The sequence below is a fragment of the Melopsittacus undulatus genome, chromosome 4 (assembly GCF_012275295.1).
Source record: "Melopsittacus undulatus isolate bMelUnd1 chromosome 4, bMelUnd1.mat.Z, whole genome shotgun sequence".
Classification (NCBI taxonomy): Eukaryota; Metazoa; Chordata; class Aves; order Psittaciformes; family Psittaculidae; genus Melopsittacus; species Melopsittacus undulatus.
Window position 1 is genome coordinate 109887559 of NC_047530.1, and position 18519 is coordinate 109906077.

An 18519-nucleotide genomic window follows, 5' to 3' on the forward strand; every position below is an offset into this window, starting at 1 on the left:
TATTTGTATGACAGCACAGGTAGATGCTGCTGGTGGAGGCTTAGCGAATCTGTGTGTAACTCTCATTAAGTGCTGTGTGAACTGTTAGGATGCAGTGATTGTGACTCCCATCCTCCATGCACTGGCTAGAGGATGCTGCTTGGGCAAGGTGCTTTCTCCAGTGCCCAGAAAAGCCCCATTTTCAGGCAGAAATTGGGCAGTATGCTCCTGGGGAGCTGAATTAGCTTCATATAGAGCAATCCCCATTCCTGGTTTGGGCATATTCAGGGTTGGGTCTTAACGTTCATGTACTTTGACCATCGCATACAGCGATGTGACCAGGAGCCTATGTTGGTGCATTTCAACCAGCTAATCATAGAACGGTTGAGGCTGGAAGGGACCAATGGAGTTCACCTAGTTCAACCTTCCTACTCAAGTAAGGTTACCCAGAGCACATGGCTCAGGACTGTGTCCTGATGGCTCTTGAGTATATCCAGGAAGGGAGATTCTGCAACCTCTCTGGGCAAACTGTTCCAATGCTCAGTGCTTAGTTTATGCCCATTGCCTCTTGTCCCATCACCTGGCATCACAGAGAAGAGTCTGGCCCCATCCTCTTGATACCCTCTCTTCAGATACATATATACATTGATCAGATCCCCTGGAGCCTTCTCCTCTCCAGGATGAACAGGCTCACCTTCCTCAGCCTTTCCTCACAGGAGATGCTCCAGCCCCATCATCATTCTCATAGGCCTTCGCTGCCCTTGCTCCAGGAGCTCCATGTCTCTCTTGTACAGGGGAGCCCAGACTTGGACCCAGTACTCCAGGTGAGGCCTATGTGCTGCGGGATCACTGTATATTATACAACATAAAGTTTTCTCTAGAACAAGAAATGCTTGGACATCCTCTGCCTTACCCACGTTGGAATGTCATGATATCTTCCATATTATGCTTAAGTGAGCAAAGGCTGCAGACACATTGGATTTTACCCATAGCAGTGAGGTCACTCATCCTGCAGCACAAGCTTATGTGGCAGTCAGTGCTCTAACTGCAGATACCAAAGCATTGAGATTTGGGGCATTTTAAAGCTGGATTTTTATCTTGTGAGCCCATAAGTGGTGATGCTTTCATTTGTGCCTTCTAGAAATAACAACTCATTTTTATTCCTTCATTTGTTGCTAATGTATGTAAAATATGTGCTGTAAACAACGAGAAAACTTCATTTTTCTGTCCTTACCAACTGCAATTGTGAGGGATTTAAATCATTTTCAACAAGTAAATTGTATGAAAACACTCTAAAAGTCGAAATGTATTGAGAAGCTCATTCTATATGTTTATCAGTGTTTGGCTTTGTGGGTTTTTTCCATTATTTATTTATCAATCCATCCAATTTATATAAAAATATATATTAAAATGTGTATATATATATATATAAGTATTATATTAGAAATATAATTTATCATTTATTTAGTTACCCCTTTTAAGGCCATGAAAAGAAATTGTTATTGGAAAATAAATGTAACTCAGGCTTCTTCCATCTCTTCCTGATCATGGTAATAGAGGCATTAGGATAAAGTATCTCTTAACTTAGTGGAGTTTTGGTTTCTCTTCGGTTTTCTCACTACATAAAAAGCTTGATGTTTCCAATGTAGAGATTCCCCTGGAAGAAGAAGGACAAGACTGGTTCAAATAGGATGTTTTACCCCTCAGGGAGAAAATCCTTGGCGTGTGGTGTCTCTCCTGCCGGGAATTCTCACTGGGATTCAGTGTTAGTATTACTGGTGTGGATGATTTGATATTAAAATTTCCCTGCCCATACCTGTTAAAGGGCCAGTTGAACATTTATTATCTTATTGTAAAGATCATTTAAGGAAATAGGCACTTTCTCAGCATTCATGGGCTTCTTCAACTTTTCCTTCGGGATTGTATTGTATAGGAATCATAGAATCCCAGACTGGTTTCTGTTGGAAAGGACCACAAAGCTCATCCAGTTCCACCCCCCTGCAACAGGGATGCCTTCCACTAGAGCAGGCTTCCCTTCTGACAGAGTTTCAGATGTCCTGGATCCTATGCTTTTGCTTTGGGAATACCGAATTCCTGCTTGCCTCAGTGTACCTTGTTTGCAAAGAAATAACAAATCCAGCACCTCTGCTTATGGGCAGGAGAGAAATGAATTGCATTAAGCTGCTTCCAAAGTGCATTAAATGCTCTTCTCTAGCATGATGTGGAGTAATTATCTTATTCACTGTGTGACTACTTCATTTCTGAGCTTTGCAAGTAAGGAAGGACGTGAAGGGCTTTCACTCTAAACCTTGGCACCGTTTCACTGAATTAATAGCTAATAATTGCTCAGGGCAATGGCAGGACCTCAGTGTTGCCCTTGCAGTACTTGCTGTATACACATAGGCTTGCAATTACTCCTGCAATTCCAGTTGGAATTGATGTCTTTGAGGGAATGGGATACTTTTCCCCCTGTATTGCTTGCAGTGGTACCCTGCAGCAGATGACAGTTACCTCCAAAGCCAGCTCGAGATTCAAAATCAACTTCAGATTAAAATTTAATGCTGTTGGTAGCTATTGCTAAATAGTTAATAGAGTGTATTAAAGGCACCTACAGTACAAATATTGCCTATAAAGAATTGCATGGTTTTACTAGCATTGGAATTAAGAGCACACTGGCTACAAAGGATAGCTCACTAAGTGCAAAGAATCATAGAATCATCGAATACTTAGAATGATGGAAAGCAAACAGAGGACTGATAGTGGACTTTTTCCTAATATTAAACAGGTTTCTCTAAGCATCAGGAGCTTGAACAGTCTTTGGTAGGTGGGAAACTGAAGATAAATGTTGTAGCAGGGACGTCTGTGTGTGTAGCACAGTGTTGGCTTGAAGGAACAATATTGCATCAAAGGAAGGAAGCGGGCTTGTTATCAAGATAATACTAAGAGCATGAATTGGAGTCTACAAGGATGCTGGAGAAGGGTTCTTCATTAGGGACTGTAGTGATAGGACGAGTGATGGGTTCAAACTGAAACAGGGGAAGTTAGGTTGGATCTAAGGCAGAAGCTGTTCCCTGTGAGGGTGCTGAGGCGCTGGCACAGGGTGCCCAGAGAAGTTGTGAATGCCCCATCCCTGGCAGTGTTCAAGGCCAGGTTGGACACAGGGGCTTGGGTGCCATGGTTTAGTGTGAGGTGTCCCAGCCCATGGCAGGGGTTGGAACTGGATGATCTTAAGGTCCTTTCCAACTCGAACCATTCTGTGATTCTATGAATCATTGTTTTATGCAGGTAAAGAGGGAAAAAGTGTTGATTAACTGGTCAATGACCCTGACCCATTCTGCTCAGCACCACTTCCAAGGCTTGCCAGAAGCTGACATGGCATTCATCAAGTTTCTGTCATTTTCTTGAACTAAAACTTAAATCCCAGAATCCCAGCCTGGTTTGTGTTGGAAGGGACCTTAAAGCTCATCCAGTTCCAACCCCTGCCACTGGCAGGGACCCCTTCCACTGGAGCAGCTGCTCCAAGCCCCTGTGTCCAACCTGGCCTTGAGCACTGCCAGGGATGGGGCAGCCACAGCTTCTCTGGGCACCCTGTGCCAGCACCTCACCTAAACGTTACAGAATCCCCTCACGTTCCTGTTCCATTTCCATTTGCTAAGCTCATTTATTTCCCTGTATTCCTTTTTTTCTCCCCAAAACCCATTGCAGGTTTTTATGAAGCTTTCATCTTCTCATATTTTCACTTCCACGCTCGCACGTGGCAGCCGTGCTCAACCACCCCACATTAAACTTCCCTGTTTCCATCCCAATTCTCACCATGCTAATTAAGAAGACACTCTGCTGTAATTATCCCTCTCTTCGGTGACTCATCTTCTTCCAGGTTTATGGGGACAGGCATAGCAGCTCCCCCTTAAATTGCTGTGTGGCTCCAAGGGGAGGGTTGTGTTGCCTTGGCAGGAGATAGGGATGCTGGAGCTGAAGCGAGCAGTGTATGAGCAGACAGAGGAGGGGAGAAGGGCCACCATAGATGCAAGGAATATGGCAATCAAATTCATCCATATCTCTAGCTGTTTCTATAACTAAAAATGAATATAAAACACATTTGTAAGTTTTAACAGTTGTTCCACGTTGTTTTTTTCACATGCAGGGTTGCCATGATAATTTGCTCAGATATGAAATTCATCTTTTGACGGCTGCAGCTGTGTATATTAACTTAAATGACTCACCAAGTGGGTAGATAAACACAGAAATACAACCAAAGCTATTAACCACTTACAGAAACTACTTTGTCACAGGAAGCAGAGGCTGTATGTTGACTGCTGGGCTGCTGGAGAGGGCTGGGTTTGCAAATGTGGGTTTGATGTGTTTATGTATTAGATATAAGGGAGAAGCTGTTCCCTGTGAGGGTGCTGAGGCGCTGGCACAGGGTGCCCAGAGAAGCTGTGGCTGCCCCATCCCTGGCAGTGTTCAAGGCCAGGTTGGACACAGGGGCTTGGATCAGCTGCTCCAGTGGAACGGGTCCCTGCCCGTGGCAGGGGTTGGAGCTGGATGAGCTTTTAGGGCCATTCCAACACAACCCAGTCTGGGATTTAATGATATGTGAAGGCCATTGAAGACATGTTTTTGTGTTTGCAAAGCAGCAGACTTTACAGAGTATTTGGTTGAGCATCTATGAAAAGGTACCACGAGCAAACAAAGTTCATCTTCAGCTCCCCTTAGTGTTTATGAACCAGCTACAGAGCCTTATGTGAAGTGATGGACTGAATTACATCCACAGCCTGGGCTTAAGCAGCCAATCTGAAATATTTATAAGTCTGGCTAGCAATGAAGCATCACTTTGATTGATGACATCATTAGGGAAAAGAGGACTTAATATGGGCTATGGAATATTTCTGTGCAGACATGGGACCTTTTACAGTATCTGTTATGTAGAGTGCTTATTATACAGTGCTTTGACAATTAACTTTCTGAGATGATCTCAACTGATTTCCATTTCAGAGTGGTAAACATTGCCTTTGTGCAGCTTCTTCTTGTCTTAGTCTGGTATAAAGTTCTTTTGATGTCATGGAACAGCAGCTCAGGTACCTTTCCCCTTTCATATTCATGCCATGTGCACGTGCTTAAGAGCTCTCTTCAGGTACTTTTGCATCATGTGGAAAATACAATACTCTTGCATGGACAGCATCAGCTCTGTAGGAGTTCAGCTCTAAACTCCATTACATTGGAGAAAAGCAAATTCAATGAATCCTTATCTAGTGGAGGTTTGGGGATTAGGCTGTAAGTAAGAGGGCTCATAAGACATAAAGGGATAAACTTGTGTCATTTAGTGTTTGATCACACTTGCTTGGACTGATGTAGAAAGAAATGTTATGAATTGAAAGTAATGTAGATCTTATAAATGTAATGATAAAGACTGTGGTTTGCTTGGAAGGAAAATTCCTGAGCGTTCTGCAAGGCTGAGCATGGCATAGAATAACCATAAAGGTGGTACAGAAAGGGAAATGCACAGCTTTATAACCCATGTACAGAATCGTTTAGTTTCTGATCACTTCTGCTGGGTTTTCCAGCGTTATCTACTTCGTTCAAGACCAGAAGAGGTGTGGACACTATTACCATTATGTTACTATATCAGTCAATAGGCCTTTAGCAGATAGTAAGAAGAGCAGAAGTGATTTATGGGATTGGGATGGCTAATAGTCACAGAAGTGAGTTTGGTTTGTTACTATGATACTTTCATGTACCATAAGGAGTGATTAAACCTACGGGGGTCACTTTTTGCCTTTTGCATGGATTGAGGGATATGTTTGGGACTGCTGCTCTGGTCTTACGGAGCTTACTTGGTTTGGGTTTGCTTTGTTGAGCATCAGAGGATCTGAAAATACCACTCAATGGAATCAAAACTTAAGCGATTTCCTTCTTGAGCAGGGTATTGACTTCCCAAATGCAAATCCTGGTATTGTGGGATACACGAGTTGTGATTATCACCTTCCAAAGCCTTTAACTCCGGAATAGCTTTTCTGTTGCAAAATCTTCAGTGGAGATGGTGGTAAACCCAGGAAATTGGAAATAGAAGCTTTTCAAGACACTTCTTTGTTTTCTTGACAGCACTGTGCATATCCATTAATGAATTTAAATGCTAGGATTACATCCACTCTATTATCCAGTGCTCTCCAGCGATATTCTGCTTTGATAACAAGTATTATATTGCCCTATCTAAAAGAATTGATTTCTTTGTACTTTTCTGTTTGACAGGGGAGCTTTGTTGCGTGCATGACTGCCATTTTAAGGCAAATGGAGGACTATCACTATGCTCATTTAATCAAGACTTTTGGGAAGATGAGGTCAGATGTTGTGGTAAGTTGAACGTGGTTTATGTATTCAGAAGCTTGTGGTTGTGCTTTTTGCCTGATCCCTTTTGTTAAGTCCACTTGTGAAATGCAAAGAGAATGGTCAAGGTCACAGATTTGATATAAAATAGTAAAGCACTGTGATTTATACACTATCTGCATTGGCAAAGGACAAAAGGAGCCTTCATGCCATGCTGGAGCTGTTCACTGTTTTCACAAGCAAGCACTGAAACAGTGGATTTAACACAATTAGAAGAAAGCATTAGGAAATAATGCTGAGCCATTACTAAAAATGTGATTGGTTTAAGGAAAGCAGGAAAAAACCACAAAAAGCTTTCTTGGGCAAAGGAACTTTCAGTGTTAAATCTTCCAGATGTCCCGATTTCATTTGTTTCAATTGCTTTTACTTACCGATGTGCTCGCTTTAAATTTCATACAAAACATTTTAACCTTAAGGATGCCCTTAGTTGTTAAATGAGCAATAATCATCGAAATTTGTCTTCCCAGAGTCGTTTGGTAGCCTAACTAAGCCAACAGCACAACTTAATTAGAGCATAATAGAAGAGAGTTTATAGCTAAGAAGATAAGTCTGTAATGACCTGAAACTCTCATTGCCATATGGCAAGTGCAGGATGAGAGGTAGCAACCATACTTGTTGGCCAAGATCCATCACTTAGTGGGTGACCTGAAGCCTGAACAGCTGTTTATTGTATTACCCACCTTGTGCTGGGGATTCTGAGATGCCTTAGGCAGCTTTCAGCTGTGTTTTAGTCTAAAGGGTGGTCTTTGTTTAGGTTCCCTTCTTCCTTTCAAACCCAGTGGTATAAAACCCAGGGTCTTCCTCAGTGTAATTTATGTTTGGACTTCTTGATTTGTTTTTGTGTGTTTAATTCTTGCTCTTCTGCTGATCTTGTGCAAGATCTGAGCTCTTTGCCACATGCCAGTTTGATGCTAGAGCCTCTGGTGCTCAGTCTGTTTCATAGAATCATAGCATCCCAGACTGGTTTGGACTGGAAGGGACATTAAATCTCATCCAGCTCCAACCCCTTGTCACAGTCAGGGACACCTTCCACTAGAGCAGCTTGCTTCAAGCCCTGTTCAACCTGGCCTGATTTTGGTACTGGCATTTGTACCTGATCTGCCATTACTAAGTAGAAAGCTGATGGTTTAAGAGAGTGAAGACAAAGTCTCACTAAGGACTGCAGGTGGGCATCACTACATTGAAAGGATCACTACCCAGTGGTCTGCTTTGGGATCTCAGAGTGCTTACATGCATGGACACCTGGTTTTCAACTGATAACAAAACATTCCCAAGCTAAATGCAACTAGCAGAGTGAAAATAATGGCTTAGCATACAGAAAAGGCATTAGTATTAAGGTTAATCAAGCAAAATATTTCTGTACTTTTAAAGTGCTTCACACTATTTGGCTCTAGAAAATGCAGATTTGTTGCAGATCTTTACATGGAATAAAGGTAACACCAGTTTGCTCTTAAACATGTGTCATGGTTTAACTCCAGCCAGCAAACAAGTACCATGCAACACACTTCCTAGTGGGATGAGGAGAACTAGGAAAAGGTAAAACCCTTGTGTTGAGATGAGAACAGTTTAATAATGGAAATAAAGTAAAATAATAATATATATATTAATTATATATAACATACATTGTAATAATATAATAAGAAACTGATAATAATGATAATAATAGGAGATAACAAGAAAAGAGAAGAATAAAACCCAAGAGTCACAAGTGATGTACAATGCAATTGCTCATCACCCACTGACTGACACTCCAGGCAGTGATCAGTGGCTCCCAGCCATCTCCCCCAGATTTCTATACTGGGCATGATGTGCTATGGAATGGAATATCCCTTTGGTTTGTTTGGGTCAGGTGTCCTGTCTCTGCTTCCTCCTGTCTTCTTGTGCCCCTCCTCACTGTCAGAGTGTGAGAGACTTAAACGCTATTGAGCAACAACTAAAACATCAGTGTGTTGTCAGCGCTGTTCCCAGACTAAAGCCTAAACACAGCACTGCATCAGCTACTGGGAAGAAAACCAACTTATCCCAGCTGGAATGCAGACAATGTGCAAGGCTTTGGAACAGGCTGCCCAGGGCAGTTTGAGGAATCACCATCTCTGGTAGTGTTCACACCCTGGGTAGATGAGGTGCTCAGTGCCGTGGGTTAGTGCTGGCTTTGGCAATGCTGGGGAATGGTTGGACTGGAGGAGCTGAAAGGGCTCTTCCAACCTGGATGATTCTGTGATTCTATGAAAAGATGCAGAGAGCAAAATGCTGCTCAGGCAACGCGTGATGGTTACAAATGGCAATATAAATGTTTACTTGAAAGTCTTGTTTTTTTCTGTCTAAATTAGCTGGAAGTTGTTTCTGTAGGTCAAAACAAGGGAGTAATTATGTAGTTGAAATTTGGCAAGTGGCCTATTTATAATAGCTGGGTTTTAAGAGTTTGATTTATGTGCATGCCGGGCACCGGGACACATGAAGAATCACTTCTTACTCTTGTCTTGACTCTCTGTATATTGCTCCCTTTCTGCCTGTTCTTGGCTTGTGTTGCTGGAATTGCTCTGGACTGTTAAAATCATATTTTCCATCAGCGTGTGTACAGTTTGACCGCTTGATGGTTGTTGGTGTTAGCAGATGTGCTAATCCAAATGTGGTCAGTTGCTGTAATGCTTTGTATATCTCTAATGAAAATGTACCTTTAAAATGTTCTAATATTGTTGATTAAGTGATAATATGTTAATGGAAGCTGAAGTACATAGTAAGCTGGTAGAATATTAAATGGATTATATGTTAATGGTATAAAATGGTACCTTAAGCTACATTAGGGTATAAATAAGTGAAGGTGTGGAGGGCAGTGGTTATTAAACCTGTGATGAAAATAGAGTGAGTAAATGAATTTTCCGGGTTTTAAACACAAATAACACTGAGTCATCATTTAGGAGAACAGGATGAAGACACCACCCAGTTTGCATTCTCATTTCCAGTAAGAATCAGAGGAAGGAGTTACTGTTTTCACAAGTATTTCTTCACAGATGAGGTCTCACTCTTGAAGTCCTCATCTTGTTCACTATTCTATGTTTCACCACGGGAACTGATGCCCCATGAAGCTCTCCCAGGGGCACTGCCCCTTTTACCTTTGTCAGTGCTATGGCTTGAGTCTGCTCATTGAATCCTAGAATCACCCAGGTTGGAAAGGACCTTTAACATCATCAAGTCCAACCGTTCCCCAGCACTGCCAAGGCCACCTCATGTTCCTCTCTTAGAGCTTCTGTTTTCTTCAGTCTTCAGTGGTAGGATGAACTGTGCTGTAGTGTATAATCCTTGGTAAATATGGTTGGGCTGGACAAGAACCTTTCTCTGCTTCTTCATTTAACTTTTCATGCTTTTTCCATTTCCTCTTAGTCCAATAACTTTTAAGCCAGTGCTGCTTGGCTCAACCATTAAAGCTTAGATCCAGAAGTGTTTTCATTTAAACCCAATTTCCCTATATATGGAGGTGACAACTGCATCTCCAATGACAGGGTTTTGAGTTGAATCACAAAGACATTAAGATGCAGTGATTTAGGACTGAAACTAGATAATGCAAAGAATAATTAATAGACTTTTAGTAAACCAAATTATAAGGCAGAGGGAGAACTTAAGTGAAGCCATGGTTGCATCTTCACCATTGGGGACCCTTAAATCTCTTCTGCATGTGCTCTCGCTCAACCAGAAGTTATAAGCCCTGTGCTGGAGCTGCTAGGGGAAACTTTATGGCCTGTTTTATGTAGATGTCAGGTTTAGATTATAATAATAGTCTTATTTGGCCTCACAAATCTTAGAAAAGATGAGATGGAATGCAATAAAACCAGTCCTGTATCCCTCTGCAGAACACATTGCTTAGGTTCATTAAGGTATTTCTGTTCAAAGAGGAGTTTCTTACTGTCAAGTGTACCGTCATCCTGAGATAAAACATCATCTGAGATCAATGAGGTTATTTCTGGGACTAACTGATCTCTCTCCCCTTTCTACTCAGTGAAATTTATATTCAGTTGAGAAATACATGGTATTGGTTGACAAAACTATATACGTTGATGTTCTGCCATGGGGAGCATCTTGGAAGCATTCCTCTCTGAAGGCATTCAAGACAAGATCCTAGGGTCAGTGACGTAGGGAGGAAGAGAGACTCCATGGAGTGGTTTCGATCACCATTTTCTGCACCTCTGTTTTCTTCCCCCCTTTAATATTTTGCAGTCCCAGACTCTGGGGTTTAATGTGACCATTGTGCATCCTTTAATGACTCACGGCTGATGTGAGCGGGTGATTGCATAGCTTAAACAGCCTCTTCTTTGGGTGATGTTATGTTGAGAGTCATGGGGAACGCCCCATGGTGTGGGACCCCACAGAGGAGCCCACCCAGAGCCATTCACAACGGTATGACCTCAGCAAAGGTTAAGCTCTTGTCCTGAAGAGCTGCAACTGAGAGTATTTGAGTTCTGATTGCTGTTCCTGGGGACTCAGCAAAGCTGAAATACATCAACTTGGCCTAAAGTTTTTCCATATCAAGTTCCTGCATGTTTTCATCTAACTATTTTTATTAAATGTGAAAATTCATTGAGGAACCTCTTTGAAGTCCAGGTTGTGAGAAACATAAATAGTGATACAGGTGTGTAAGGGGGTGATGCTCAGCAGTCATGGGCAGATGGAATTGTATAAGCCTTATCACTCACCGTCTACCCAGTTACAAGGCTGAGGTTACCCTGATTCCTTTCCATGATTGGATGGGAATAGTGAAGATGTCATATCTGTTGTGAATTTTGTTTCCCTGGGATATTAAATAGGGTTTGTGTTTGTAGTTACAAGGAAATGAGGAGCTGCAGCCCTTGCCCCTTTAGTGCAATTCCTCCCTGTGAGGGTGCTGAGGCGCTGGCACAGGGTGCCCAGAGAAGCTGTAGCTGCCCCATCCCTGGCAGTGCTCAAGGCCAGGTTGGATGAAGCCTTGGGTGCCATGGTTTAGTGTGAGGTGTCCCTGCCCATGGCAGGGGGGTTGGAACTGGATGAGCTTTAAGGTCCCTTCCAACCCAAACCATTCCATGGTTCTGTGAAAGATAAAATGGAAGAGAGCAATATTATGAATATGTACAATTCAGGGAAGCCCCAGAAGCTTTTTATTTGATTAATAATTAACTCAGTTGTTATAGAGCATTATTTAAAGTACCTGTGTGGAAGTTGGATTATTAAAATGTAAGTATCACTAGATTAAAATGTAGAGCTGAATCAGCAAAGTAGGGCACATCCTACACGGCAGGACCTCCAGGGTCAGTACTGAGCACAAATCATCCACAGAGGCTATGGAAATTCATCCACCAGCCCTTGCATCTTGATCAGCAGAGTGTGCAGAGGCTCAGCTGCTGAAACCAGTGACAGATAAAGCGTAAGGCAGAGTTTGCTTTGAGAAATCAGGAAAGTCTACATCTGTACTCATCAAATATTAAGGGGAAAGAAGAGCACAGTGAGCTCCAGTCTGCCCTCTTGGGTAGGCGATGACCCTTCCCATGGTGCCACTTCCACTAACAGTTCAATAACTGAGCTGTGAAGCAGCATCAGTAAGAAAATCACCCGTTACCTGCTGCTGTACAAAAGCATGTGCTCAAATGAAGTGCTGTGCAGTGCTTGGGCAGCAAAATATGCAACTGCTGATTGGAAATGATGTAACTCTGCCACTGAAATACAGGAAAAGAGAGCAGTGAAGGCTGCAGTTTGATCTCTGCAATAAAGACACATTTCACTGCTCTAGTGGAGTGTGTCTGGGGTGGGTTTTGCTTTACACAGTGATAACTTGTCTTTAACCATGAGCAGCGTTTCATAGAATCACAGAAGGGTTGCAAGGAATCTTAAAACTCAAGTTCCATCCCCTTGCCATGGGTGGTGATGCTGTGTGGGCCCCTCTTTGGCCTGGGTATCTCCTTGGGTACCAACAGGTGGGATGCAAAGCATCCCAAAGCAATCCTTCTGCTGTGCACACAGGAGAGCTGGGGGGTCTGGAAGTTCATATTGATCCTGATGTTGTGTCCTCAGGATCTCTGCAGCTCCCTGCATCCCACCCACTGTGAGTTTCTGAGCCAGGAAAAACAGCTTAATAGAACAACAGATGAACTGTGGTGAAGCAGGTGACTCTCACACATGAAGACATACATAGGAGAGCAGGAACTTCATCCTTGTTTCTGTCTGAAAAGGTTACAGAAAACACAGCCTTACTCAAAAGTCCAGTGAAGGTAACATTTTATAGGGTGGTTTTTTGGTAGACATTTGACATTTTAGAGATAGACAAGATAAATACCATTACTGAGAAGCTGTAGCAAAGGAAGGATATTCTAACCTGGGAATTAAAGCTCTTTTTATCTCTGCATGAAGTGGATAAAGGACTTGTTTCATGTAAGTTCTGTTTCTCCCCCCTTTATCTTTCTCCAAGCATGAGGCATTACTCAAATAGTCAGATAGCAATTACAGATTCCCAAATTGTAGATGGTGATTTACCTCATAAAGTACATGAGGTTTGTGTTCCAAAGAGATGTTTGGTTATAATCTGTGTAGAAATAAATAGGTTTATGCAACTAAATTAACTCTGTTCTGAGTCAGGTTTTCACTTGCAGAAGCAATCACTGCTCCCTTCAGGGAGAGTTATTCCTGCTTTGGGGATGGCCAGACCATTCCGTTGTCTATCCCACGTTAGGGGCGATGTGCTCCATCACATCACCTGAATCCAGATTGGAGCTGGAGCACGTGTTTTGTTTAATAAATAGTTAATCTTGCTCTCAGATAAGAGCCCATTTCAGGATGGGATTCACAAAGGGAAGGAAAACTCAGCAACAACCTCCAGGGAGTATTTTTAGTGTAATCATAAGATTGAAAGTAACATATTAGGTGGGTTTTTTCCTCATTCCATGTACCAATAATGCTGTTAACAACTTTCCAGCATACCCCAGGGATGCGTGGGGACGTGTACGTTACAACAAACACTGCACAAGAAGGGGCCGAGAGATTCTGTGGTAGAGAAGTAAATTACAGTACATAAAATGAATCACTTCTCATCAAAACCTGCCTTTGGATAAGTGTTAAACCAGTGCTTGTTCCCAAATAACACCTTAGGGTGTTTGTGATGTGCTATTGTTATCACTTCTGAAAAGTTGAAATGGAATTAATGTTGGATATGTGATATCATGTATTCATAGGATTTCTGTATAGGGCACATGAATAATGGCTTTGTTATGGAGCGGAACAGCAAAGACACCTTTGGAATCCAGTCATTAATATCTGACACTATCACTTGTGATTTATTTCGACCTAGAAGAGTGGCCTTTTCCAAATATTTTCTCTTCTTTTCAGGATTTTCTGATGGAAACATTCATCATGTTCAAGAATCTCATTGGGAAGAACGTGTATCCCTTTGACTGGGTTATAATGAATATGATGCAGAATAAGTAAGTACAGAAGGAAAAGCACAGCAGCTTTCTGAAATGCCTGGTTCATGTTTGATCTGAAACAACAGTGTTGCTTGGAAACAGGAAAACACAATGCAGCAGCTACAGGGGTTTGGGGCTTCCTGACCTTCTGGGATGCAAACAGTTACCTAACAATTGACTTTGGGGAGTGCAGGGCAGTGATTTAGTGACCTGGTGTGGGGTTCTTGGAGTCCAGCAGGAATAAAGGGTGGCATCGTTGGAAGATCCAAAATATGGGAGCAAACTGCAGCTGTGGTAGGGATCTATACACATCATAATGTAGTGTATTCCTTTGGGGATAAATGGTATATGTATTTGACCTCAAAAACTAGCAGTTATCATATGCTGTTGTGGAGTTGGGTGCTCTGGATATTTTCAGTGGTATTAAGAAGGCATTGGAAGGGCACTTTAAACCTGGATTCCATCAGCCCAGGAATGAGCAGACAGCATGCAAATGTTTCTAATCCTCTTGCTGTTTTCTGCTCAAGTAATTGCAGCTTTGTCATTATTTAGGATCCCTTTGTGCGATATTTTGTGTTTGTGACATTTATTAAGTGTGTCAAATGCTTTTATGTGTACTGTGATGAAAGCATAAGGAGAAAACATTCTATTTACTAGTTGCCTGGAGGAATCTCTCCTGTGCTCGCTGGTAGCTACCATGGCTATAAAGTTGTCAGTGGTTACTTATGGAAAACCCTGCACCACGCTTCCTACTCTGGTTATAAAAGTGCCCCATCACTTTCAGCTTGGTTTCTGAAGTCTCCTTCCCCACCTCATAAAATCCATCCTTAATAGGAGTTAGGAGGTTCAGCCTCCTATTGAGTTATACCCACTAGTTGTGGATGCACATTGTGTGTGACTGCAGCTTACGAAGCACCTGCTGCTGTAAATGATGAGCCAGCCCTTAGAGCTTGGATGGTGAGGAAATCTGAACCCCCTTGGGTTTCTTTGGGGTTCTTTACCTTTGAAAGTGGTTTTGCTTCAAGAATTCCAACTGTCTCCTGAGTCACGGTGCAGGTGCTTTGGAAACCCTTGGAACGTATGGTACCTGGCAACCTTTCCAAAAGGAGAACACTTCCATGCTCTGCTGGGGTTTTTAAGAGCTTGGAATATGATGGGGAAGGTCTGTGTTTGGGCACTTATCTTGGTGTCCTCAACATAAGAAATACATGGAACTATGGGAACAAGTCCAGAAGGCAGCCAAGAGGATGATGATGGGCTGGAGCACCTTCCATATGAAAATAGGCTGAGAAAATTGGGGCTGTTCAGCCTGGAGAAGAGAAGGCTGCATGGAGACATCATAGCAGCCTTCCAGTATCTGAAGGGGGCTACAGGGATGCTGGGGAGGGACTCTTCATTAGGGACTGTAGTGACAGGACAAGGGGTAATGGGTTGAAACTTAAACAGCAGAGGTTTAGATTGGATCTAAGGAAGAAATTCTTTACTGTGAGGGTGCTGAGGCACTGGAATGGGTTGCCCAGGGAGGTTGTGAATGCTCCATCCCTGGCAGTGTTCAAGGCCAGGCTGGACACGGGCTTGGAACAAACTGCTCCAGTGGAAGGGGTCCCTGCCCGTGGCAGGGGTTGGAGCTGGAGGAGCTTTAAGGTCCCTCCCAACACAAACCATTCTGGGATCCAACAAACTTCACAATATTCCCAGAGGATCTCTCATTGATCATTTGGGTGCATATTTGACCTCAGTGTGTTGTCTTTTTTTAACTGTGGAATTACAGTCATTGAAATTAAAGAGTGAAAGAAGAGAAAAAGCCATTCCCTCTCCACTGTTGTTTCACAGAGGGATCATTACCAGGCAGCTTCTCACTCTAAAATCTTGGAGTAATACAAAGTGGGATGCAGAGGTCCACAGTTAAGATGTGAGCTTTGGTTTTCCGATCCTTAAAAGCACTCTTGTCTTTTTCCCATGCTGAACATTAAGTCCTGAAGAAGCAGAAATGTGTCCTTAAGATCTTAGATTCTTCCTAAGTAACCTCAGTACCCACAGAATATCTGAGTAGTACTTAAAGTTAAAAACAAAAGCAGTTTTCAAGTCTTTCTGGTGTTGATGACTATCTGCAGAAGTGCTAAAGGGGGTTGTTCATCTCTAATTTACAAGTTCATTTTCATTACACCAGCTCGTTTGTAAATGCTTCTGGATTGATTTAAGCGCTTTTCATTTTTCCTGTCGAAGCTAATGTGGTTTCCAAAAGCAGAAAGCCACGTTGTAAAACACCTTTTTCTTCCTCTGCTCCATTTGTTTTCACCCCTATAAACTTTTATGGAAGAAAACCAGGGAAACTATAAGAACAAATTCTGTCTTTTAAAGCTGCAGAGTCTTGTCAATGGTAACAGCTTAGAGCACATCGCTTGCATCACTCCTGAAAGCACTTCTTTCTGCAGATTGGGTGTTTCTGTGCCATGAGCCAAATTAATTGAGCTGATTTTTAACTATATACAGAATGTTTGTGAGTTCGTTTGTTTCCCTGCATGAAATATAACTGGTGATGTGAAATAAAGGGGGGAAAAAACATAGGTCGAAGACGGCAAGTCAAATAGCTAAAGGGGCTGTAGGAAACCTGGAGAGGGGCTTGGGACAAGGGCCTGTAGGGACAGGCCAAGGGGAATGGCTTGAACCTGCCAGAACAGGGGAGACTGAGCTGAGCTCTTAGGCAGAAGCTGTTCCCTGTGAGGGTGCTGAGGTGCTGGCACAGGGTGCCCAGAGAAGCTGTGGCTGCCCCATCCCTGGCAGTGCTCAAGGCCAGGTTGGACACAGGGGCTTGGAGCAGCTGCTCCAGTGGAAGGGGTCCCTGCCCGTGGCAGGGGTTGGAGCTGGAGGAGCTTTAAGGGCCTTTCCAACCCAAACTGTTCTAGGATTCTGTGCCTTTTCCTTTCACTGTCAAATTTTGGTCCAAAACAGCTTCTGTTTTATGGTAATCAATGGCCCAGCAATGGAGGAAAACCACTGATGGGGGAGCAATAGAGGTGACTAATAGACATAGCGTGTGTGTTTGAAGCAGCTGCTTCTAGAAGAGCCAGAGGCTGTGCTTGAACCAAAAGCCAACCAAAGGCCAGATACTGGCCACAACCATACTTTTAGGGGTGGTTGGTTAAAATCAGCATCCAAATAGTATCTAATAATTAAGTCTTTATATTGTGTCTAAATGGCCACTGCTTTCGGGTAGATCTAAAGAAGAGAGAAGACAAAGGTGAAAAAGAGGAACTAGTCTTCAGATACATAATATTTTGCAGCAGAGCAGATTGGAGAAGCCTTTTCATAGCCTTATTGAGCTGCAATAGAAATAGTAGAAGATGTAGCAAGAAGCATTGAGGTTTGAGGCTGGGGGACATTCTCATGAGCTCTATGGTGGATTGCTCAGGGCGTTGTGAAGTCCCCAGCAGCAGAGGTATTTAAAACCAGCTTGACTAGCATCTGTTAAGGAGCCTGTTATAAAACAGGGAAAAGGGGCATAGATTAAATAATCTGCAGAGAGAAGCCTAGAGCCCTGTCCCTCTGTATGGGATGGTGGATGCTGGGCTGCGACTTGGAGATGGACTTCTCAATGGCAGGTCCGTAGGATCTGTGGCATCAGTTTGGTATGGGTTGGCCCCATGTTTCTGCCAGAGACATGGGGTCTGTGCAGGGAATCTGATGCCTTGTGCTACTTCTCAGTGTTGGACTGCATTAGGATTCAGGTTGAGAGCATTGGGGCTGTTCAGCCTGGAGAAGAGAAGGCTGTGTGGAGACCTCATAACAGCTTCCAGTATCTGAAGGGGGCTACAGGGATGCTGGGGAGGGACTGTTCATTAGGGACTGTAGTGATAGGACAAGGGGTAACAGGTTAAAACTTGAACAGCAGAGGTTTAGATTGGATCTAAGGAAGAAATTCTTTACTGTGAGGGTGCTGAGGCACTGGAATGGGTTGCCCAGGGAGGTTGTGAATGCTCCATCCCTGGCAGTGTTCAAGGCCAGGTTGGACAGAGCCTTGGGTGCCATGGTTTAGTGTGAGGTGTCCCTGCCCATGGCAGGGGGGTTGGAACTGGATGAGCTTAAGGTCCTTTCCAACCCTAACTATTCTATGATTCTAAGTCAGGGTTAAATCCACATAGGTTTTCATCTGTTGGGTTTTCTTCTTCAACAGGAGTTTTTAAGCCTGGATAACTCCTGGCATGTGGTTACTAAATGTATTCATGATCATGGTGCCTAAAAATAAGGCTGAGCTAAGACAACTTTAAAATGCTACTTGTAGTTTTAAATAGGCTGTTGGGTAATAATTTATATTGAATGCTGTCAGATAGGAGTAATAGTAATTCTGTTTAAGATACTTGGGCGCCTTTAAATTACATCTCTTGTAAGGTTTATATCTGTTCACATTTTCAGGACGAGTTATTCCTATCAAGGTAAAGGCATATTATCACTGGATTAAAGGGAATGGGGTTTATCAGCTGTGCTGACAGCTACTGTGACAGCTGCTTTGGAGCAATCCACCAGATGCTTGATAGTGAAATTTAGGCCTGATATTCAGCCAGGGTGGTGTATGTGTACACAAGGTCTCCGTGATAAGCTCTGGTAGCAGTGTTTGATGACTGCAAGGAGTCAGGAGGGTTTCCTGTGTTTCAGGATTGGGTTTGGAGACACTTTGGTGGCACATTCTTCATTCCAAGCTGAATGAGTGAGGGTGCTGAGGCGCTGGCACAGGGTG

The 18519-nt window shown here is 43.0% G+C and overlaps 1 protein-coding gene across 2 annotated transcripts in view; it reads left to right on the forward strand.

Moving 5' to 3' along the window:
* DOCK1 (dedicator of cytokinesis 1) overlaps window positions 1-18519 on the forward strand; it is a 367459-nt gene that overhangs the window by 158475 nt on the left and 190465 nt on the right. For both annotated transcript variants that reach the window (XM_034061789.1, XM_034061790.1), the window contains exons 28-29: window positions 6229-6330; window positions 13708-13802. In XM_034061789.1, the coding sequence (XP_033917680.1) occupies window positions 6229-6330; window positions 13708-13802 (197 nt within the window). The remainder of the gene's footprint in view (window positions 1-6228; window positions 6331-13707; window positions 13803-18519) is intronic.